Source organism: Anguilla anguilla, chromosome 11 (genome assembly GCF_013347855.1).
Source record: "Anguilla anguilla isolate fAngAng1 chromosome 11, fAngAng1.pri, whole genome shotgun sequence".
Classification (NCBI taxonomy): Eukaryota; Metazoa; Chordata; class Actinopteri; order Anguilliformes; family Anguillidae; genus Anguilla; species Anguilla anguilla.
In genome coordinates this window covers 38,470,098-38,487,593 of record NC_049211.1, presented here as the reverse complement: position 1 = coordinate 38,487,593, position 17,496 = coordinate 38,470,098, and the positions used below count along the sequence as shown (strand labels likewise).

At 43.2% G+C, this 17,496-nt stretch overlaps 1 protein-coding gene across 1 annotated transcript; it reads left to right on the top strand.

The window, feature by feature from the left end:
* Positions 1–571: 571 nt before the first annotated feature.
* LOC118208633 (tyrosine-protein phosphatase non-receptor type 7-like) lies at positions 572–17,379 on the top strand. The gene is made up of 10 exons (XM_035383497.1): positions 572–756; positions 9,935–10,123; positions 10,805–10,988; positions 11,361–11,445; positions 11,789–11,868; positions 13,151–13,288; positions 14,357–14,467; positions 15,442–15,599; positions 16,142–16,255; positions 17,057–17,379. The coding sequence occupies exons 2-10, from the start codon at positions 9,963–9,965 to the stop codon at positions 17,238–17,240; spliced, it is 1,215 nt and encodes a 404-aa protein (XP_035239388.1). The 5' UTR covers positions 572–756; positions 9,935–9,962; the 3' UTR covers positions 17,241–17,379.
* The last annotated feature ends 117 nt before the right edge of the window (positions 17,380–17,496 follow it).

The window sequence follows — 17,496 nt, the reverse complement described above, 5'->3', positions numbered from 1 at the left end:
GACTCTGCCGCCTCTTCCCCCCCCTGCTCTGATCGTTAGGAGAGGCTGGCGCTTCGCGTGGCCGAAAGCAAGCAGAACTGCCCCCACAGTGGCGGAGCGAAACCCCCCGTGTCGGTTCGGTCGGCTGGGAGCGCGCCGCGCAGACCCCGTCCCTCAGAGTCTGTCGTTTTCAGGACGTTAAAACGCAACAGGAAATGTCTGCGCCGGTGGGGGCACAGCCTTCGTGAGGTAGCGGTAGTGAAAAATTGGTGAGTGTGTGTGAGAGAGGGAGGGAGAGAGAGAGAGAGAGAGAGAGAGAATGTGTGTATGTGTGAGGGAGAGGGAGAGAGAGAGAGAAAGAGAGAGAATGAGTGTATGTGTGAGGGAGAAAGAGAAAGAATGAGTGTATGTGTGAGAGAAAGAGAGAGAGAGAGAGAGAGAGAGAGAGAGAGAGAGAATGAGTTTATGTGTGTGTGAGAGAGAGAGAGAGAGAAGGAGTGTATGTGTGAGAGAGAGAGGGAGAGAGAGAATGAGTGGGTGGGAGGGGAGGGAGGAAGCTGCTGAGAGGTAATAGAAAAAAAGCTCTCTTCAGCTTCCCCTACAACTCAGCAGCACAGTGCCTGTCTCACACACATCTCTGCTCCTGCCTGTGCGTGTGCGTGTGAGCGTGTGTGTGTGTGTGTGCGTGTTTGCGCGCACCCCGGGCTCTAAACAACCGAACACCCCTCCGCGTGGACCAGCGGGACCATGGGACAGCTCTGAGCCGCGCCACTCCAGGTGAGCTCCCTGCCTCCGAGCCTTCCTGCTGCCGACAGGTGCTCGTTTCCAAGACCCGCACGCACTTCCAGGTGGTAGGTGGTCTTTCGGATGTAGACGGGCGCTTTGCGTGAACGTAGCGTTCTGCGTGAGTGTTCAGACCGGGGCCAAAGTCAGCTCAAGAGGCTGCTTCAGCCGATGTTGTTTGTGTGCACAGCAGAAAAAGTGGTTATCACAATTTGATCTGATACGGTGTGTGTGTGTGTGTGCGCCGCTGTTTGCAAGTTTGTGTTAGTGAGCCAGTAGAAGCTTCTTAATTCAGTGAAAATGTAAGTAGTTACTGATTCTAAGAGGTACCAAGTCTCTTGGTAATAATGAACTTCATTCTACTGCCCACCTCCCTCCTTTTTTCTCTACTTTTCCAAAGACTCCCCCATCCCATTCTTGACATGATCATCTCAGTATTATAGCCCTCCCCTGTGAAATAGGAACAGAGGAGTTGGTGATTGCTTAACTTCATTCAACAGAAACCAAAAAATATCACAACTGAATGTGAGTGAAAACCGGAAGATTTTGGAATACAAGTGGAGGAACGCGGATGTTAAAAAAAACAAAATCCAAAAACAACAGGGCTCATCGTAATTCTTGAAAAAAGCCTTTAATATTAAATTATGGAGTTATGAAATTAAAATGATGATAGAATCATGTGCTTTAGGTTTCTAAACTTTACTTCCTTTGTGAATGAAGAGAGAGTAGTTTTCTCAGGTATACAGTTCAGTGAATATAATGAAATATTTGTGGGTTATAAGCATCCATAGGCAGAATTTTTTCACGCTAGTGGCCAAATATGAGCAAACAGCTTTAAACCGGAAAAAGCCGAATTTATGTAATTGTAAGATCTATGTGTCAGAATTCATGAATTATTTTGTTTATTTGTCCACTGTTGATGATTACTTTAAGTGGACTAATTAGCTGGGCAGCTGACGAAATCCCAGTTATGTGTTTGTTCGAGCACATTACTCACAGCACATATATTTAGCACCTGTGGTGCCCGGTCTCAACCCCTCCACATCCAGCGCTAACAGCCCTCTGGGAGAGATCTCTCAGCAATTACCGTGTCAGACACCAGGATGCCGTGCTCTCCATTATTTCATTAGCCATGACACTGAGGAGCAAAGGCTGAGGGGTAACACCAGCCCAGGCGCACCTCTTCACTTAAAGGCTTCACTCCTGCCAGGTATTATTATTATTATTTATTATTAACAATAATAATAATAATAATAATAATTATTATTATTATTATTATTATTATTATTATTATTATCATCATCATCATCATTGTGTTCAATATGGTATTCTAAAAATGTTTAAACAAGATGCTGACTAGATTAAATAGTAGAAATAATAGATGGTAGAATTTAATAGATTAGTAAAAATTAGATTAGATTAGTAAAATACATACTCTTGTAATAAGATGGCGCCGCGGATGGCTGCCTCGGTGTGTTGGTGCGCACTGTTATGCACCACCTGACCAAAACAAATTCCTCGTATGTGTAAACCTACTTGGCAATAAAACCTGATTCTGATTCTGATTCTGATTCTGATATATTGTATATATGCATTTGGTGTGTGTGTGTGTGTATATATATATATATATATATATATATATATACATCTCAATTTAAAGGTTGATAAGAGACAACAACACTCCCTTATGATTCTAATGTGTCACTGGCAATTTTTGGCAGGGTCATTTTGATATTATCTAATCATTTTTATAATGTCATATACTGTATAATGTCTTTTTTGTTTGTTGATGAAATCACATTGTTTCCAATGGCAACAAAAACACACCATGATATTCATACTTGCAGTTCTGCATGTGTAGAGCCTAGACGAGGGGCCACTGGTCCGATCTGCTCTTCGGTCACGAAATGCGTGAAGATGAACCTGCCAAAATAGGTCAAACATAGTGATCGCAATTCAGTGTGTCGTGTTTTAGACAAAAACAGATAACTTGATCTCATTTTATTTTGTATTCTACCTTTGCCAATAAAGGGCATGATTGTTCCCACTGGTTCAATAAAATCAACAAACCAAAACAATCCAATGATGAGCCATGGATAAGATCTATAGCTTCAGCACAGGAAGAGGGAAATTGAATTAACAGGAAGTAGGAAGAGAAAGTACCAATAACATGATGACAACATAGCTGGTGTCATCATGCTATTTGGTTAACAGGTCACGATGGAAAACACACAGATTTTGAGCTGTTAACCTAATACACAAGCGTTTTTAGTTTAGATATTTTTACATTTTGAGTTTAAATGTGAAAAGCAGTTTAGATTAGTTATGGACTTTATTCTGTAGCACTGCTATTCCAGGTACTTATTATAGTAAAATGAAAAATATGAATGTATTTCTTGAAATATAAAAACAAGTAGCTTGGTATGGTACATTTCTTTATTCAATGAGACTTTTGGGCATATTAATATAAACACTTGATCCCTAATTTCTGGGAAGGGTAAATGTTAATCTGTAATGGTTCTTCCAATCTACCTGCTGTGCTATAATTTGTCAATACACTGTACAGCCAAATTCATTTGTGTAATCACAGTACATAATTCTGCCATTGTTGAAAACAATAATTTCAAGTGCAGATTACAAAGCCGTCCTTCCATTATTTATACCCGCTTATCCTGAGTAGGGTTGTGGGGGGTGCTGGAGCCTATCCCAGCGTGCGAGAGGCAGGGATACACCCTGGACAGGCTGCCAATCTATCGCAGGGCACACACACCATTCACTCACACGCTCATACCTATGGGCAATTTAGAGTCTCCAATTGGCCTACCTGCATGTTTTTGGACTGTGGGAGGACGCCCACGCGGACACGGGGAGAACATGTGAACTCCACAGAGAAAGGCCCCAAGCCGAGATTCAAACCCACGACCTTCTCGCTGTGATGCGACAGTGCTACCCACTGCACCACCGTGCCGCCCTGCTATATATTAGTGCATTACAAAATTATACGTGAATACTGTAGACATGCAGGAGTAACTTTTCATGACACATGTGCTTGCCATGTTCGCATGTGTTCTCCCTGGTCCTTGACTTTGAGGTCAGCCTGTCTTATTTCCTGGTAGTCGTGGCAAACCTCTGGTGAACAGAAGGGCAAAGTTTAAGATGGACTTTTGTGGCAACGTCGCAGTAAAGACGTATTCTGCATCGTTCCAATATTCTGTGTGACCTATGCAGAAACGCCTCTGAGCCGACAGAATGAAATGTCCAGTGTTGATTCAGCTCTAACAGTGTTAATTCAGCTCTAACAGTGTTGATTCAGCTCTAACAGTGTTACTTCAGCTCTAACAGTGTTACTTCAGCTCTAACAGTGTTAATTCAGCTGTAACAGAACACATTTGGTCCCAAAATCACATTTTACTGTGTACCCTGTGTGTAATTTTGGAAAATACAATGATAAATACATTTCAAAGTCATACATTATTAAAAAAAACTGTCTACAGTATATTGCTATATCTGAAGGCGCCAATATATTTGCCCATATTTTGTAATCCAATATCATTTTACAATTTAAGAACGTGGCAGACACTTTTGGCCAGAGCGACTTACAAGGGTGATCATTTTTATATTAGAAAATATTTTATCTTATATTACGGTCTTATATTTTATGGATATCTTTTCTGATCTTGATCCTGATCAATGTATCGCAGTATATTTAATCTTGGTGCAAATTAAGCCCCAGCACTATAGAATCTTTATTAAGATGGTGAAGACTTGTGAATTGTTTCCCTGAGCATGCTTTTATATGAAACAGTAAAGCAATATGACATAAAAAGCTATGATGTAATGTGTACATTTCCCAGCTTGGGCTGTCTTCCTCATGCATGTTACCATGCCAACCACACAGAGAAACAATCACCTTTAATCATTGATCACTTCAGCTGTACATACACTAGTTAACATTTTCCTAAGCTGACTTGGCTTGATACTTGAGTTAAAACTGTATTCATAAAGTTTTTGATTTCATACTGTACTGTACCATCTCTGCAGCTCCATTGCCTGTGGGAACCATAGACTTTGTGATGCTCTGCGCCGTGGTGATCTGTGCCTTTTCCCATCCCCTGTGTTCTTTAAGCGCAAAATCAGGGGTTGGTTGGGGTTAGATTTGTATAAATCAGGAGTGGGTTGGGGTTAGATGTGTATAAATCAAGGGTTGGTTAGGGTTAGATTTGTATAAATCAGGAGTGGGTTGGGGTTAGATGTGTATAAATCAAGGGCTGGTTAGTTAGATATGTATAAATCGGGTTGGTTGTGGTTAGAAGTGCATAATTCAGGATCGGGTTAGGATTAAATTTGTGTAAATCGGGTTGGTTGGGGTCAGATGTGTATAAATCAGGATCGGGTTAGGGTCAGATGAGTATAAATCTGGGGTTGGTGAGGGTTAGCTTTGTATAAATCAGGGATGGGTTATGGTTAGATGTGCATAAATCAGGGGTTGGTTGCGGTTAGATGTGTATTAATCAAACTATTATATTGTGCTCTTATTGGCTCCAGTGTACGCCATAATGCTACCCTGTGCTCCTATTGGCTCCAGGTTGAGCCGTGCGATTATCCTGAGCTCCTATTGGCTCCAGGTTGAGCCATGTTGTTATCCTATGTTCCTATTGGCTTCAGGTTTAGCCATCCCATTATACTGTGCTCCTATTGGCTCCAAGGTTATCCACAATGTTACCCTGAGCTCCTATTGGTTCCAGTGTGTGCCAGACTGTTAACCTGAACTCCTATTGGCGCCAGTGTGAGCTATACCATTATCCCAAGAGTTTATGTTTTTGAGCAGCAGACAGAAGGCAAGTGGGTTTGCAGATAGAGCAGAGGAGGAACCTAAGAAAAACCACATAACATAAGCAAATTCCCCGTTTGCCAGGATTGGAGGGCTTATTCATATGAACAGAAATGTGACACTTTTACAAATAAATTAAGAAGAAGAAGAAAAAATATATTCATATATATATATATATATATATATATATATATATATATATATATATATATTTAAATGTACTTAGTTTAAATTTTTTTTTTTTTTTCCCTTAACTGCTGTATCTTCCCTTTATATTATGTATTCCTATGTGCATTGCCCTGTCATTTAGCTTGGTTTGCTTTCTCTGAGTCCTTGTTTGGAAAGTGTATGAACAAGGCATTTTATTTAATCACGAGCATCTCCAGTCAACACGTTGCAGTGTGCACACGACAGCAGTGCAGAATTATGGGCTCAGGGGTGCTCTGCAAACGACCCTCTGTACATCGGCTTAATTTGTGACTCCTGCAGAGAGTCGGGGCTTCGGGGAGCGCCGGTACCTGCTGCGGTCAGCACTTTTCAGACAGCCCCTGGATCCCGAACGCTTTTAAAACTCTCAGAGCTCCACCTTTCAGGAAGCAGAAAGGGAAACGGATGGCCAGTGAAAACCAGCTCTGAATGCATCACTGCCGAGTTCATATTCAGATTTTTTAAAGATCTCCTCGCTGATTTTTAAGTCTCCCTGTGCCGGTTCTTGCCTGGGGGGGGGGGTGTAATCACAAGGTTGTGGAATGGGGAGACTCAGTCGGGTATAGGACGTGGAGATTTGAGGTACGGTGGGGATGCTTCATTCACCGCCCTGTGGGCTAGTAGCAAGCCTGTAAACGTTATGAGGGCTGTATTCCTGTCTATGGGACAACACAATCACTAGGCTTTATACTAGATGTTGGAGCATTGCTGAAGGGATTTGCTTTAATTCAGGCACAAGAGTGTTAGTGAGGTCGGACACTGATTGGGCGATTAGGTCTGGCTCACAGTTGGCTTTCCAATTGATCCCTAAGGTATTGGATGGGGTTGAGGTCAGGGCGCTGTGTAGGCCAGTGAAGTTTTTCCACACCATTCTCAAAAAAAAAACATTTCTAAATGGATTACGTTGTGTGCCCGGGGGCATTGCCATGCTGAAACAGGCAAGGGCTTTCCCAAAACTGTTGGGGAAGCTCAGAATTTTTTGGAATATGATTTTATTCTGTAACATGAAGATGGGCCTCCACTGGAACTAAGGGGCCTAGCCCAAACCATGAAAAACAACCCTACTTCAAGGGGTGTCCAGATATTTTTGGTCATATAGTGTATGCACACTGATATCCCCACTATATGGCACCAGTGTGAAGAAATACCCCTCAAACAGGGTGAGAAAAAGAAAACAGAAATGTAAACGGAATAGGAACTAGATAATTACAATCATATAAACTACACATGTAGAGACTTGAGTATAATATGAAAAAGACCCCAGGGTGCTACGCTATGCCTGTACATCTACAAGACATGAGCAAGTGAACGGATGGCGCCCTCTGGTGGATGAATATGAAAATAATTTTCTTGGCTTCGGTTAATTTACTTTCAATTTACTTTCGGTGAATGTTCGATCAGAGCAGGAATCAGCAGAGAATTAATGAGTACCCAGAGAGTGAAACTGCATGAACCCTTTAATGTGTGGGGCCATCAGTTTGTGAATGAAACCGTGGGCGCAATTGACTCTGGTCCACAGGTTAACTTGAAAAGGTACTCTATTACCATTGTGTGGAATTAGAAGTTAGGTCATAATTCAGGTCACCGGAAAATGAAACGTTCCTCCATTCATCATCACGATAAACGTGATTACAAAATCATACAACGTGACATTGTTACCAATGCTGAATTTGCATAATTGAAATGTACATGTACAGTGCTCTCCAAAAGTACGGGAATGGGAGAGAGAAAATTATTATTTTTAAGCCATCTGGATTTGAGATGAAATTCTGAATTTGAGACAAAGGTGCAGATGATCAGCTTTTATTTCATGGTATTTAATTTATTATATACATGCGTATATGTTTTACTATTTTACAGAAGCAGCTGGAGTCCCCCCATTTTCAGTTTTTATTTTATTTTATTTTTATACCAAATGTAAATGCCTTAAGTATGTCGGGAAAATATCATTTAATTCTCCCATTCTCGTACTTTTGAGCACTTCTGGTTATAGTGCTTTCCAAACATACTTCCCAATAGGCTACTTAGGGTCGGTCTACGACTGCTTATCTTGGGGGTAAAACAGGCTACTTGCTTTCAGTTAAGTGATACACTGCATACTTTCTGATGCCAAATCCTGACAATGCTGTTTCGCCTGTGGCCAGCCAGGCGAAAAAGCCAGTGCTGCTTATGTCTGTATTTAGTTTTATCCCGTGTAAAATATTCTATCACATGAATTGGCCTACGGTAGAACCAAACCGAATCTTCAAACCCGCAGTTATGAGGCTCATATTTGAAGTGAGTGAAATGATGTCATGGGCATCCTAACTTTTGCCCTCAAGGAAATCTCTCCGCAAGCATCTGCTTCGCTCACGTTTAGACATGCGGAGGAAGAACGCCCGAGGAATAGTTTCTTCACTGCCGTGTCAAAGCTGCGCGTCAAAAAAATAATGCATGTCCGTTCCTGCTTTCACTCTACTTACCCTGGGAGAGACACCTTTCCTCCCACCCTGCTCCGAATCCTAATCACACGAAGGACTAGCTTAATCCATTTTGGGATAATTCTCAGATATCGTGTGTCCGGATAACAGGTATGGATCCAGTTTACTTGCGTAGGCTACAGTGGAAGAGAAAGGAAGATTAGCGTTCGGCTGTATGGTGCTATCTTGGCTAATTAACAGAGGAACTAGTCTGCTTTTATACATTGCTTTCTGTCTTACATTCTTTTATGAATCATGCTACTTTTAAAGTGCAATGGAAATAACAACAACAACAATAATAACAACAATAATAATAACAACAAAAAGAAGAATAGTTATAATAATAATTAATAATAATATTATTATTCATATTGTTATTATCAATTCTGTAGCATGAAATTTTTGCATTAGAATTTTGTCCAGACCTTAACGTGTATTGCCGTGAACTTGGTGTAAATGGTAGTCAAGCACTGTTCTCTACTTTGGTGAGGCGAACAGTACCCGTGAGTTCGTGACTCATGTTTGTTAAATTAAGAAGTGGATGTTGTTAGCGGGAATGCTAGATGGCCTTTAAATTGTGCTTTGATGATACATAAAGCAATTAGGTTACCTCATAATGCAGAATGTCATTAAACATACACAAGTAATTCATGGTAGGAATCAGTTTTAAGAATATTAAACGTTAATTGATATTTCTTAAATTAAATATTTCATTTCAACATAAAGTAATGAAAATTATTAAACTACCCTACCGGGTTATATCCTTGCTGAAAAGCTGGTGGTCAACTGGTGGACTAGCTGACTATATAGGCTGGTCAGCTGGTAAACAGCTGGAGCTGGTTGACCAGCTAAAAGTGTCAAAAACAGCTTAAACCAGGCAAAGCTGGCCAAGCTGTGTTTTTGACATTTATAACTGATCAACCAGCTGTTCACCAGCTGACCAGCCTATATAGTCAGCTAGTCCACCAGTTGACCACCAGCCTAGTCTACTAAATTAACCAGCTTTGTTTGGCCGGAGACCAGCTTTGACCAGCCACAGACCAGCTACGACCAGCAAGAAATGTCGAAAACACAACTTAAACCAGTTTAGAATTTTCAGCAGGGACACCGATTAGCATAAAAAACTTCCAAGATGTGAAATGAAAAATAAATCCACCCGTTTTCTTCCTGGCAGAGGAGATATACCTGTATTCTCTTCATTTTGAGACCACTAAACAAACACGTTTGTCTTCCAGCTGAAATACAGGTTACCCTGCGAGAAGCCTAATGTTAGATAAATTAACCCTGCATGCCTGCAAGATAGATACAGCCAATATTTACATTACATTCGGCACAATATGTGCAAGCTGCACCTGCTTTATCCCACTTTAAAAAGCTGATAGGATATATCAAATATCGCTTAAAGCTATGATATTTTGATATTGTATGTTCCATTGCATGGGAGATTTAACATTTGGTTGGGAGATGTAGTCTGCGGTTGGGAAATGTAGTCTGTATTTGGGAGATGTGGTGTGTACTTGGGAAATGTAGTCTGTATTTGGGAGTTGTGTGTAGTTCAGAGATGCAGCTGGCCAGATTTTATGTATACAGTGATGGATGTGTAACACAAAATAACTCTGTGAGGAAAGCACTGATGTGATTTTTCTTCCTCTTCCCTTCTCCCTCTCTGCCCCAGACCCTCCCTAATTTGGGGCCCACACAGTATGGTTGTGTTGCATTCCTCCAAAGTTCCTGTCCATTCACCCCGTTGTCAAACTGATATGGACCCCTCCACAGAACCCCTGTCTGACCCTACACCCGGGGACCTGTGTGGTTCCCCTCCGTCTGTCGCAGCCCCTCGAAAACAAATCCGTCTCCAGGAGAGGTAAAAACCATCAGTGGTCACATCTGCCATGTGTGTCAGTGCCTCACACTCAGACTTCTGCTCAGTGTGTCAGTGTCTCAGCCTCAGATTCTGCTCAGTGTGTCAGTGTCTCAGCCTCAGATTCTGCTCAGTGTGTCAGTGTCTCAGCCTCAGACTTCTGCTCTGTGTGTCAGTGCCTCACCCTCAGACTTCTGCTCTGTGTGTCAGTGTCTCACCCTCAGACTTCTGCTCTGTGTGTCAGTGCCTCGCCCTCAGACTTCTGCTCTGTGTGTCAGTGTCTCGCCCTCAGACTTCTGCTCTGTGTGTCAGTGTCTCACCCTCAGACTTCTGCTCTGTGTGTCAGTGCCTCAGCCTCAGACTTCTGCTCTGTATGTCAGTGTCTCACCCTCAGACTTCTGCTCTGTATGTCAGTGTCTCACCCTCAGACTTCTGCTCTGTGTGTCAGTGTCTCACCCTCAGACTTCTGCTCTGTATGTCAGTGTCTCACCCTCAGACTTCTGCTCTGTATGTCAGTGTCTCACCCTCAGACTTCTGCTCTGTGTGTCAGTGTCTCACCCTCAGACTTCTGCTCTGTGTGTCAGTGCCTCACCCTCAGACTTCTGCTCAGTGTGTCAGTGCCTCACCCTCAGACTTCTGCTCTGTGTGTCAGTGCCTCACCCTCAGACTCCCTTGTGTCTGCAGGCGGGGCTCCAACGTGTCCTTAGTGTTGGACGTCAGTAGTCTGGGCACAGTGGAGCCCCTGTGCTCCATCTCCACCCCAAAAGAAACCATTCTGCACCTCCTGCGGACCAGCACACGCCCCCTGACAGCTAGCCAACTGAAGGAGGCCTCTGGCCAGGCCCAAGCCCTGGACAAGGAGTACCAGGTACCTGAGCTAATTACGTTTGCAGGAAAGCTACCATTGATTTACATAAGATCATAATGCCCCTCTCTGATGCACCAATCACTAATGGATAACTCAACGAAACATCTACAGTTCATGCTCTTCAGCAGTGTAACCAACCCTGTTCCTGGAGATCTACCGCCCTGTAGGTTTTCACTCCAACCCTAACAAAGCACACATCATTCAACAGCTATAGATTTCATTGAGCTCCTAATTAATAGAATCGGGTGTGCCAAAATTAAGGTTGAAATGAAAACCTACAGGATGCTAGATCTCCAGGAACAGGGTTGGTTACCACTGCTCTACAGGGACTAAAAGGGCCGCATAAATCTTTTGTTCTCTGCTCCGTAACAGAAAATACCTCCAAACTTTGTGAATTCGTCGGAGTTGGACATCCCGGGCCACGCCCTAAAGGACCGCTACAAGACCATTCTCCCCAGTGAGTAAGCTCTGATGCTCCTAAGGGCAAAAGTGAACACAGCCGCTGAGTGGAGGAATTCTTTTTAATGCAAGAGAACACCACATGCTTTGTCGAAACCTTGTAGGTGTTCTTCCCTTTCTTGTGAATGCAAAGTTTTAGGTTCTGCTCTAGTGTAGAATAGTTCCCCTGGAAACCCTTGAGAAACACCGATTTGATACTGTATGCATTTGCACTGTAATCATTTCTGAAGATTCCATACAGTTTATACTGTGGAATGCAGAACGCTTCAGTGCTTATGAAGTATTTAAATGCTCAGGGATTTTGCAGAAATATTTCCCTGTTCTGTGTGTGTCTCCATCAGACCCAGAGACTCGCGTGTGCCTGCAGACCCCAGGGACTGATGGGAAGGCCGAGGGCTACATCAATGCAAACTACATCCGGGTTCGAGTGACGCTTTCTCGCTCATGGAATGCATTGTGGTTGAATGGTTATTTGTGACTCAGAAAAATCACAGGTTGTTGATTCCCAAGTGGCACACTATTTTTGCACTATGACCAGGATACTTAAAGGATAACACCGGTAATTTTCTGTTTTCCGTTATCTTCAACGTGTCCTATGAAAAGACCAAAGCTGAAAATGTTTCTATCAGACTCTCACCTACCCCATTTACCATTCAAACAGGAAGGCCATTCATTTCAATTGTGTGCTGAAGTCACTAAATACAGCTCTGATATATTTCCATTTTCAGGAAATGCTACTTATTATCACGAAAAACAAGGCCAGTGTAGTTTTTACCAAATTTACTTCAAATTGTTAATTTCGATGGGGACCCTTTTCAGTATGCCTCTGCCGTGTCGATCTTCTTTCCACATATCAAAATAAGCTATTGTTGTCACTTTGAATAGTTGTTTCAGTAAGAAGCACAAAGGCCAGGTTCGCTGCAATGATGAATTATGCAGACCAAAGTGACAATATCTCTTTGACTTGTTTTGATACTTTTTTGGACAACAATTGAATTCTGTGACTTCCAGTACATTGCCGTTGGCTGGATGGACAAATAATTGTTCGCTGGATAAATTCATTGTGAGTTGGACAGACGCATTGGTTTTGGTCTTTTCGTAGGATATGTTGACAATACAGAAAAAATGAAAATTGCCGGTTTTATCCTTTAACCTGTCTTGCTTCAATAATTATCCAGCTGGAAAAATAGACTTTAAATATGTAACCTCTAAATAGATACAAAAGAACGATCTACTGAATTCCTAAACATAAATAAATTCACTCCTCCCACAAGTCATGTGGCAGTTGATAAAAGTCAATGGGTTCGAGTGCTGTCAAAGTAGTCCCTGCTGCCATCACGTTTATTTCTCATGTGTGTAACATGGATTAAGATTGCATGGGCCTTGCGCTCGGGTTATTTTGCACTTGCATGTTTAAGTGTCTGACAGCACAGAGGATGGAGGTGGATGTGCTCTTAGATGAAGCACAGTGGATGGAGGTGGATGTGCTCTTAGATGAAGCACAGTGGATGGAGGTGGATGTGCTCTTAGATCAGCACAGAGGATGGAGGTGGATGTGCTCTTAGATGAAGCACAGAGGATGGAGGTGGATGTGCTCTTAGATCAGCACAGAGGATGGAGGTGGATGTGCTCTTAGATGAAGCACAGCGGATGGAGGTGGATGTGCTCTTATATAAAGCCCCTGCTTCCCCTCTTGCCTGCAGGGGTACGGGGGAGCGGTGAAATGCTACATCGCGACGCAGGGCCCGATGCGCCACACTGTGGGGGACTTCTGGGAAATGGTGTGGCAGGAGGAGTCCAGCATCATCGTCATGATCACAGACCTGAAGGAGAAGAAGGAGGTGAGCCCAGTGGTGCTCCCGCCTTTTCTCAATGAGTCAGTCAGCCTCCAGAAGTTTACAAAACCGTTACTGTACATGAATATTGTAAATAATGGGGAGTAACTACTGTGGATACTGCTGCTTCTCTCTGTCTCTCTCTCTCTCTCTCTATATATACATATAGACAGGTGACAAATATATAAAGTGTCTTAGTAAGGTGTTGGGCCACCATGAGCCACCAGAACAGCTTCAATGCACCGTGGCATAGATTCTGCAAGTCTCTGGATCTCTACTGGAGGGATGGAACTCCGTTCTTCCAAAATATATTCCCTCATTTGGTGTTTTGATGATGGTGGTGGAGAGGCTGTCATAGGTGTTTAGTTGGGTTTTATTTGCTGTGACCCTTCCCTTTAAGGGGACAAGTGGACCCAAACCATGCCAGGAAAATGCCCACACAGTAAAACAGAACCTCCAAACCACCTTCTCTGCAGGGGTCAAGAATTGGTGTAGACCACACATGTACTCGGCCACTTGTCGTGAATATGGTGAAGGAGGACTCACTTTTTTCCACATCTCTGTAGACCAGTGCCTATGGTTTTTGCACCCCTGAACTCTCAAATGTGCAATTATCCTTGTAATGAGGGGTTTATGCACTGCAACCCTACTAAAATATGTCTCTATGATTTGCTTCCATTCAGCCAGAAGAGCATTAGTGAGGTCGGGCACTGATTGGGCGATTAGGCCTGGCTCGCAGTTGGCTTTCCAACTGATCCCAAAGGTATTGGATGGGGTTCTGTACAGGCCAGACAAGTTCTGTCTCTGGTATGGCAGTTAAGTAGCACGATAGAGCATGAAATAGGCTTCTCCCTCACCAAACCCAGCCAGTCTCAAATTTTATTACAAACTGCCTTTGAGTGGAACAGACATACCTTTTTAAAGGGATGAAATATGCTTCAGGGTTCGCTCGAGATTCGCATAGCTGAGCGAAGCAGTGTGATGGGAAATCCACTTTGTGGTCAGAGCACGTATCGGGGGGCGGTGGCGGTGGCGGCGTGGTTGAGCCGGAGGTCCGTTTGCCCTGTGTTTCAGAAGTGCGTGCTGTACTGGCCACAGAAGGAGGGCCGGTTCGGCAGGTTTGACGTGAGGGTGACCGCGGTGAGAGAGTGCGGGGGGTACACAATCCGAGACCTCAGCCTCCAGGTGAGCTCAGCCCAGCACCGCACCACCTCTAATTCACCAATCAAATAAGCACCAGCTGAAGCACAAACGACAGTTAGCCTTATCATTACCGAACGCTTCTGGGTCCCCATCGGGAACGGGATTACACTGCAATATATTGTAAATATGTGGACATTTTGAAAAACATAATGGTAAAGATATTTCACAACAGTTCCTTTTGAAACAATATTGCAATGCAATTAAGAGGCAATATTTTAGTATATTTGCCAATATATTGTGAGGTGTTGAAGTCTATTAGTAATATATAATATTTAATAGTAATATATTTAATTTCACAATATTTCAGTACATTCATGGTTATAAGCTGTAGTCTTATCATAACCATGACCAATTCCTGTAGTGACTAATGTTCTCTGTAAAAAAAATAGAAAGCTACCTGTTTTTTTTAGTAAGGAGCAGCAATTTCTTTAGAATCAGCAGTGAAATATCATGCTCCTCTTTTTTTTTGAACAACCTTTCAATCAGCATCTGATTTGTCCCTTGAACAGCTGTTGAAATGAGACTCAGACTTTTTGGGCTAAACAATGGTGACCTGAGGACTAACTAAGAAATGTAGTACAAAAAAAATCAGATCTGGCCAAGCACTCGAGCACCCATTGAACAGATGCTGCATTTGGCATAAACATTAGTGACCTGTGTAAAAAGGAAATTGCACACACCTCATTGAACTTCAGAACAATGCTCAGCAACCCCTGCAAATAAAGTGTACTACTGTCCTCCACTGGTGTATAAAAACATTATTTCCTGAGAGGTACGTATGTTTTTTTTTTCTTAATTTGAAGATTTTATGTCTCAGGTGTGTGATAATGCCGTCTCTCAGGTGTGTGATAACGCTGTCTCAGGTGTGTGATAATGGTGTGTGATAACGCTGTCTCAGGTGTGTGATAATTGTGTGCGATAATGCTGTCTCAGGTGTGTGATCATGCGTCTCTCAGGTGGGCAGTGAGAGCAGGCAGGTGAGGCATTACTGGTACTCCTCCTGGCTGGATCATCAGACCCCAGACTGTGTTGAGCCGGTCCTGCGGCTGGTGTGGGACGTACAGCACGAAAGAGAGGCTCTCACACATTGCGGACCCACCATCGTCCACTGCAGGTACACACACACAAATACATTCACACGCAGGCACACACACACATACACGCGCACGCACGCACACACACACACACACACACATACACACATTCACACGCATACACACACTCTCACACACACACACGCACACCAAAATGAACAGAAGAGTGAAAAATAAAATCAGGAATTGAGCAATGTAAATAATACAGTGTAAAAGAAAATATATATTTAGATAGATGTAAATTTAAATACAGGAAGATTGATCTATTTTGTAACATCTGTGTGTGTGTGTGTGTGCGTGCGTGCCTGCGTGCATGTGTGTGATGTTTGTGACATGTGTATGTGTGTGTGTGTGTTTATGTGTGTGACGTCTGTGACGTGTGTGTGTGATAACTGTGACACGTGTGTGTGTGATGTCTGTGATGTGTGTATGTGTGTCTGTGACGCGTGTGTGTGTGCTGTCTGTGATGCATGTGCGTGTGATAACTGTGACATACGTATATGTGTCATGTCTGTGATGCGCGTGTGTGATAACTGACGTGTGTGTGTGTGTTGTCTCACAGTGCGGGCATTGGGAGGACTGGTTGTTTCATTGCCAGCAGCATTGGCTGCCAGCAGCTTCAGCACACCGGAGAGGTGGACGTCCTGGGGATCGTCTGCCAGTTACGGCTCGACAGGTATGAGCACCGCGCATCGTAAGTGAGCAAGCAGCCTCTGAGCTCCCATTCGCGCTGGAGTTAGTGAGGTAACCGAGAGCAGCGCCGTGCCCCCCCCCCCTTCCCACCCCCCACCCCTCTCCCAGGGGAGTGCTGTGTGCAATTTGACCTTGTAGCAAATGCAACTTAGCAATGCCTGTCTCTACCAGCTTTCTACCTCCATTGTTCAGCTTTCAAGTGCCATTGTGATAGTTTTGTGAAATAGAGCTTATCATTATTATAATAATTATTGTTATTGTTATTATTGTTATTATTATTATTATATTATTATTATATTTTATTATTATATTAATTATTAGAGGAAGAAATGATTGAAGAACTAGAACACATTTTCAGCAATGCTAATTTCATCAGGCCTGAGTTTGAGAATCCCCGTCATAGGGTTTACCAGTAGAGGGCACTATATTCAATGGCATGTGTGAAAGGACTCTATCTTAGCTACACTTTTCTGACCATTATCAAATTCCTTGACTACCTTGTAATGTAGCTTCAGTAAAGTCTAAAGAGTATTTTGGAGCAGCAACAACATGGGGTTACAGCACATCTGTGTTAGACATTGACCAGGTTACAGCACAACTGTACTACAATTGAAACAGGCTGTGTTTCAGGGGAGCGGTGAGAGCTGTGTTTCGGGGGTGGGATGAGAGCTTTGTTTCAGGGGTGGAACTAGAGCTGTGCTTCAGGGGTGGGATGAGAGCTGTGTTTCAGGGGTGAGAAGAATGCCGTTTCAGGGGTGGGATGATAAACGAGACTGTGTTTCAGGGGCGGGATGATCCAGACGAGTGAGCAGTACCAGTTTCTGTACCTCACCCTGGCACAGTACAGCCGCCAGCTGAGCCAGAGTCGTCATGGAGACAGGGGGCGGAGTAACACCAGCCAAACAGACAGAAAGGCCCAGGAGGACCATCACACCCCAGCAACAGCAGCTCAGCTTCAGGATCCCTGAGCCCTCCAGCTTTTATACGGCGTATTGTATGATTCTTTAGGGACTGTACTTTCATAATGGCTTTGTTTTAATCCAGATTTTTGTTTATAATGCCTCAGCAGATGGGCCTGGCTAAAATAAATGTTTCGATGTCCATGTACCTTGCTGTCTGTGTGAAATTGGAGTAAATGAATGGGAGTCAGTGAATAAATGGAACTGAGTGAGACTGAGTGACTGGGTGAGTGAGTGGGACTGGGTGAGTGGGAGTGGGACTGGA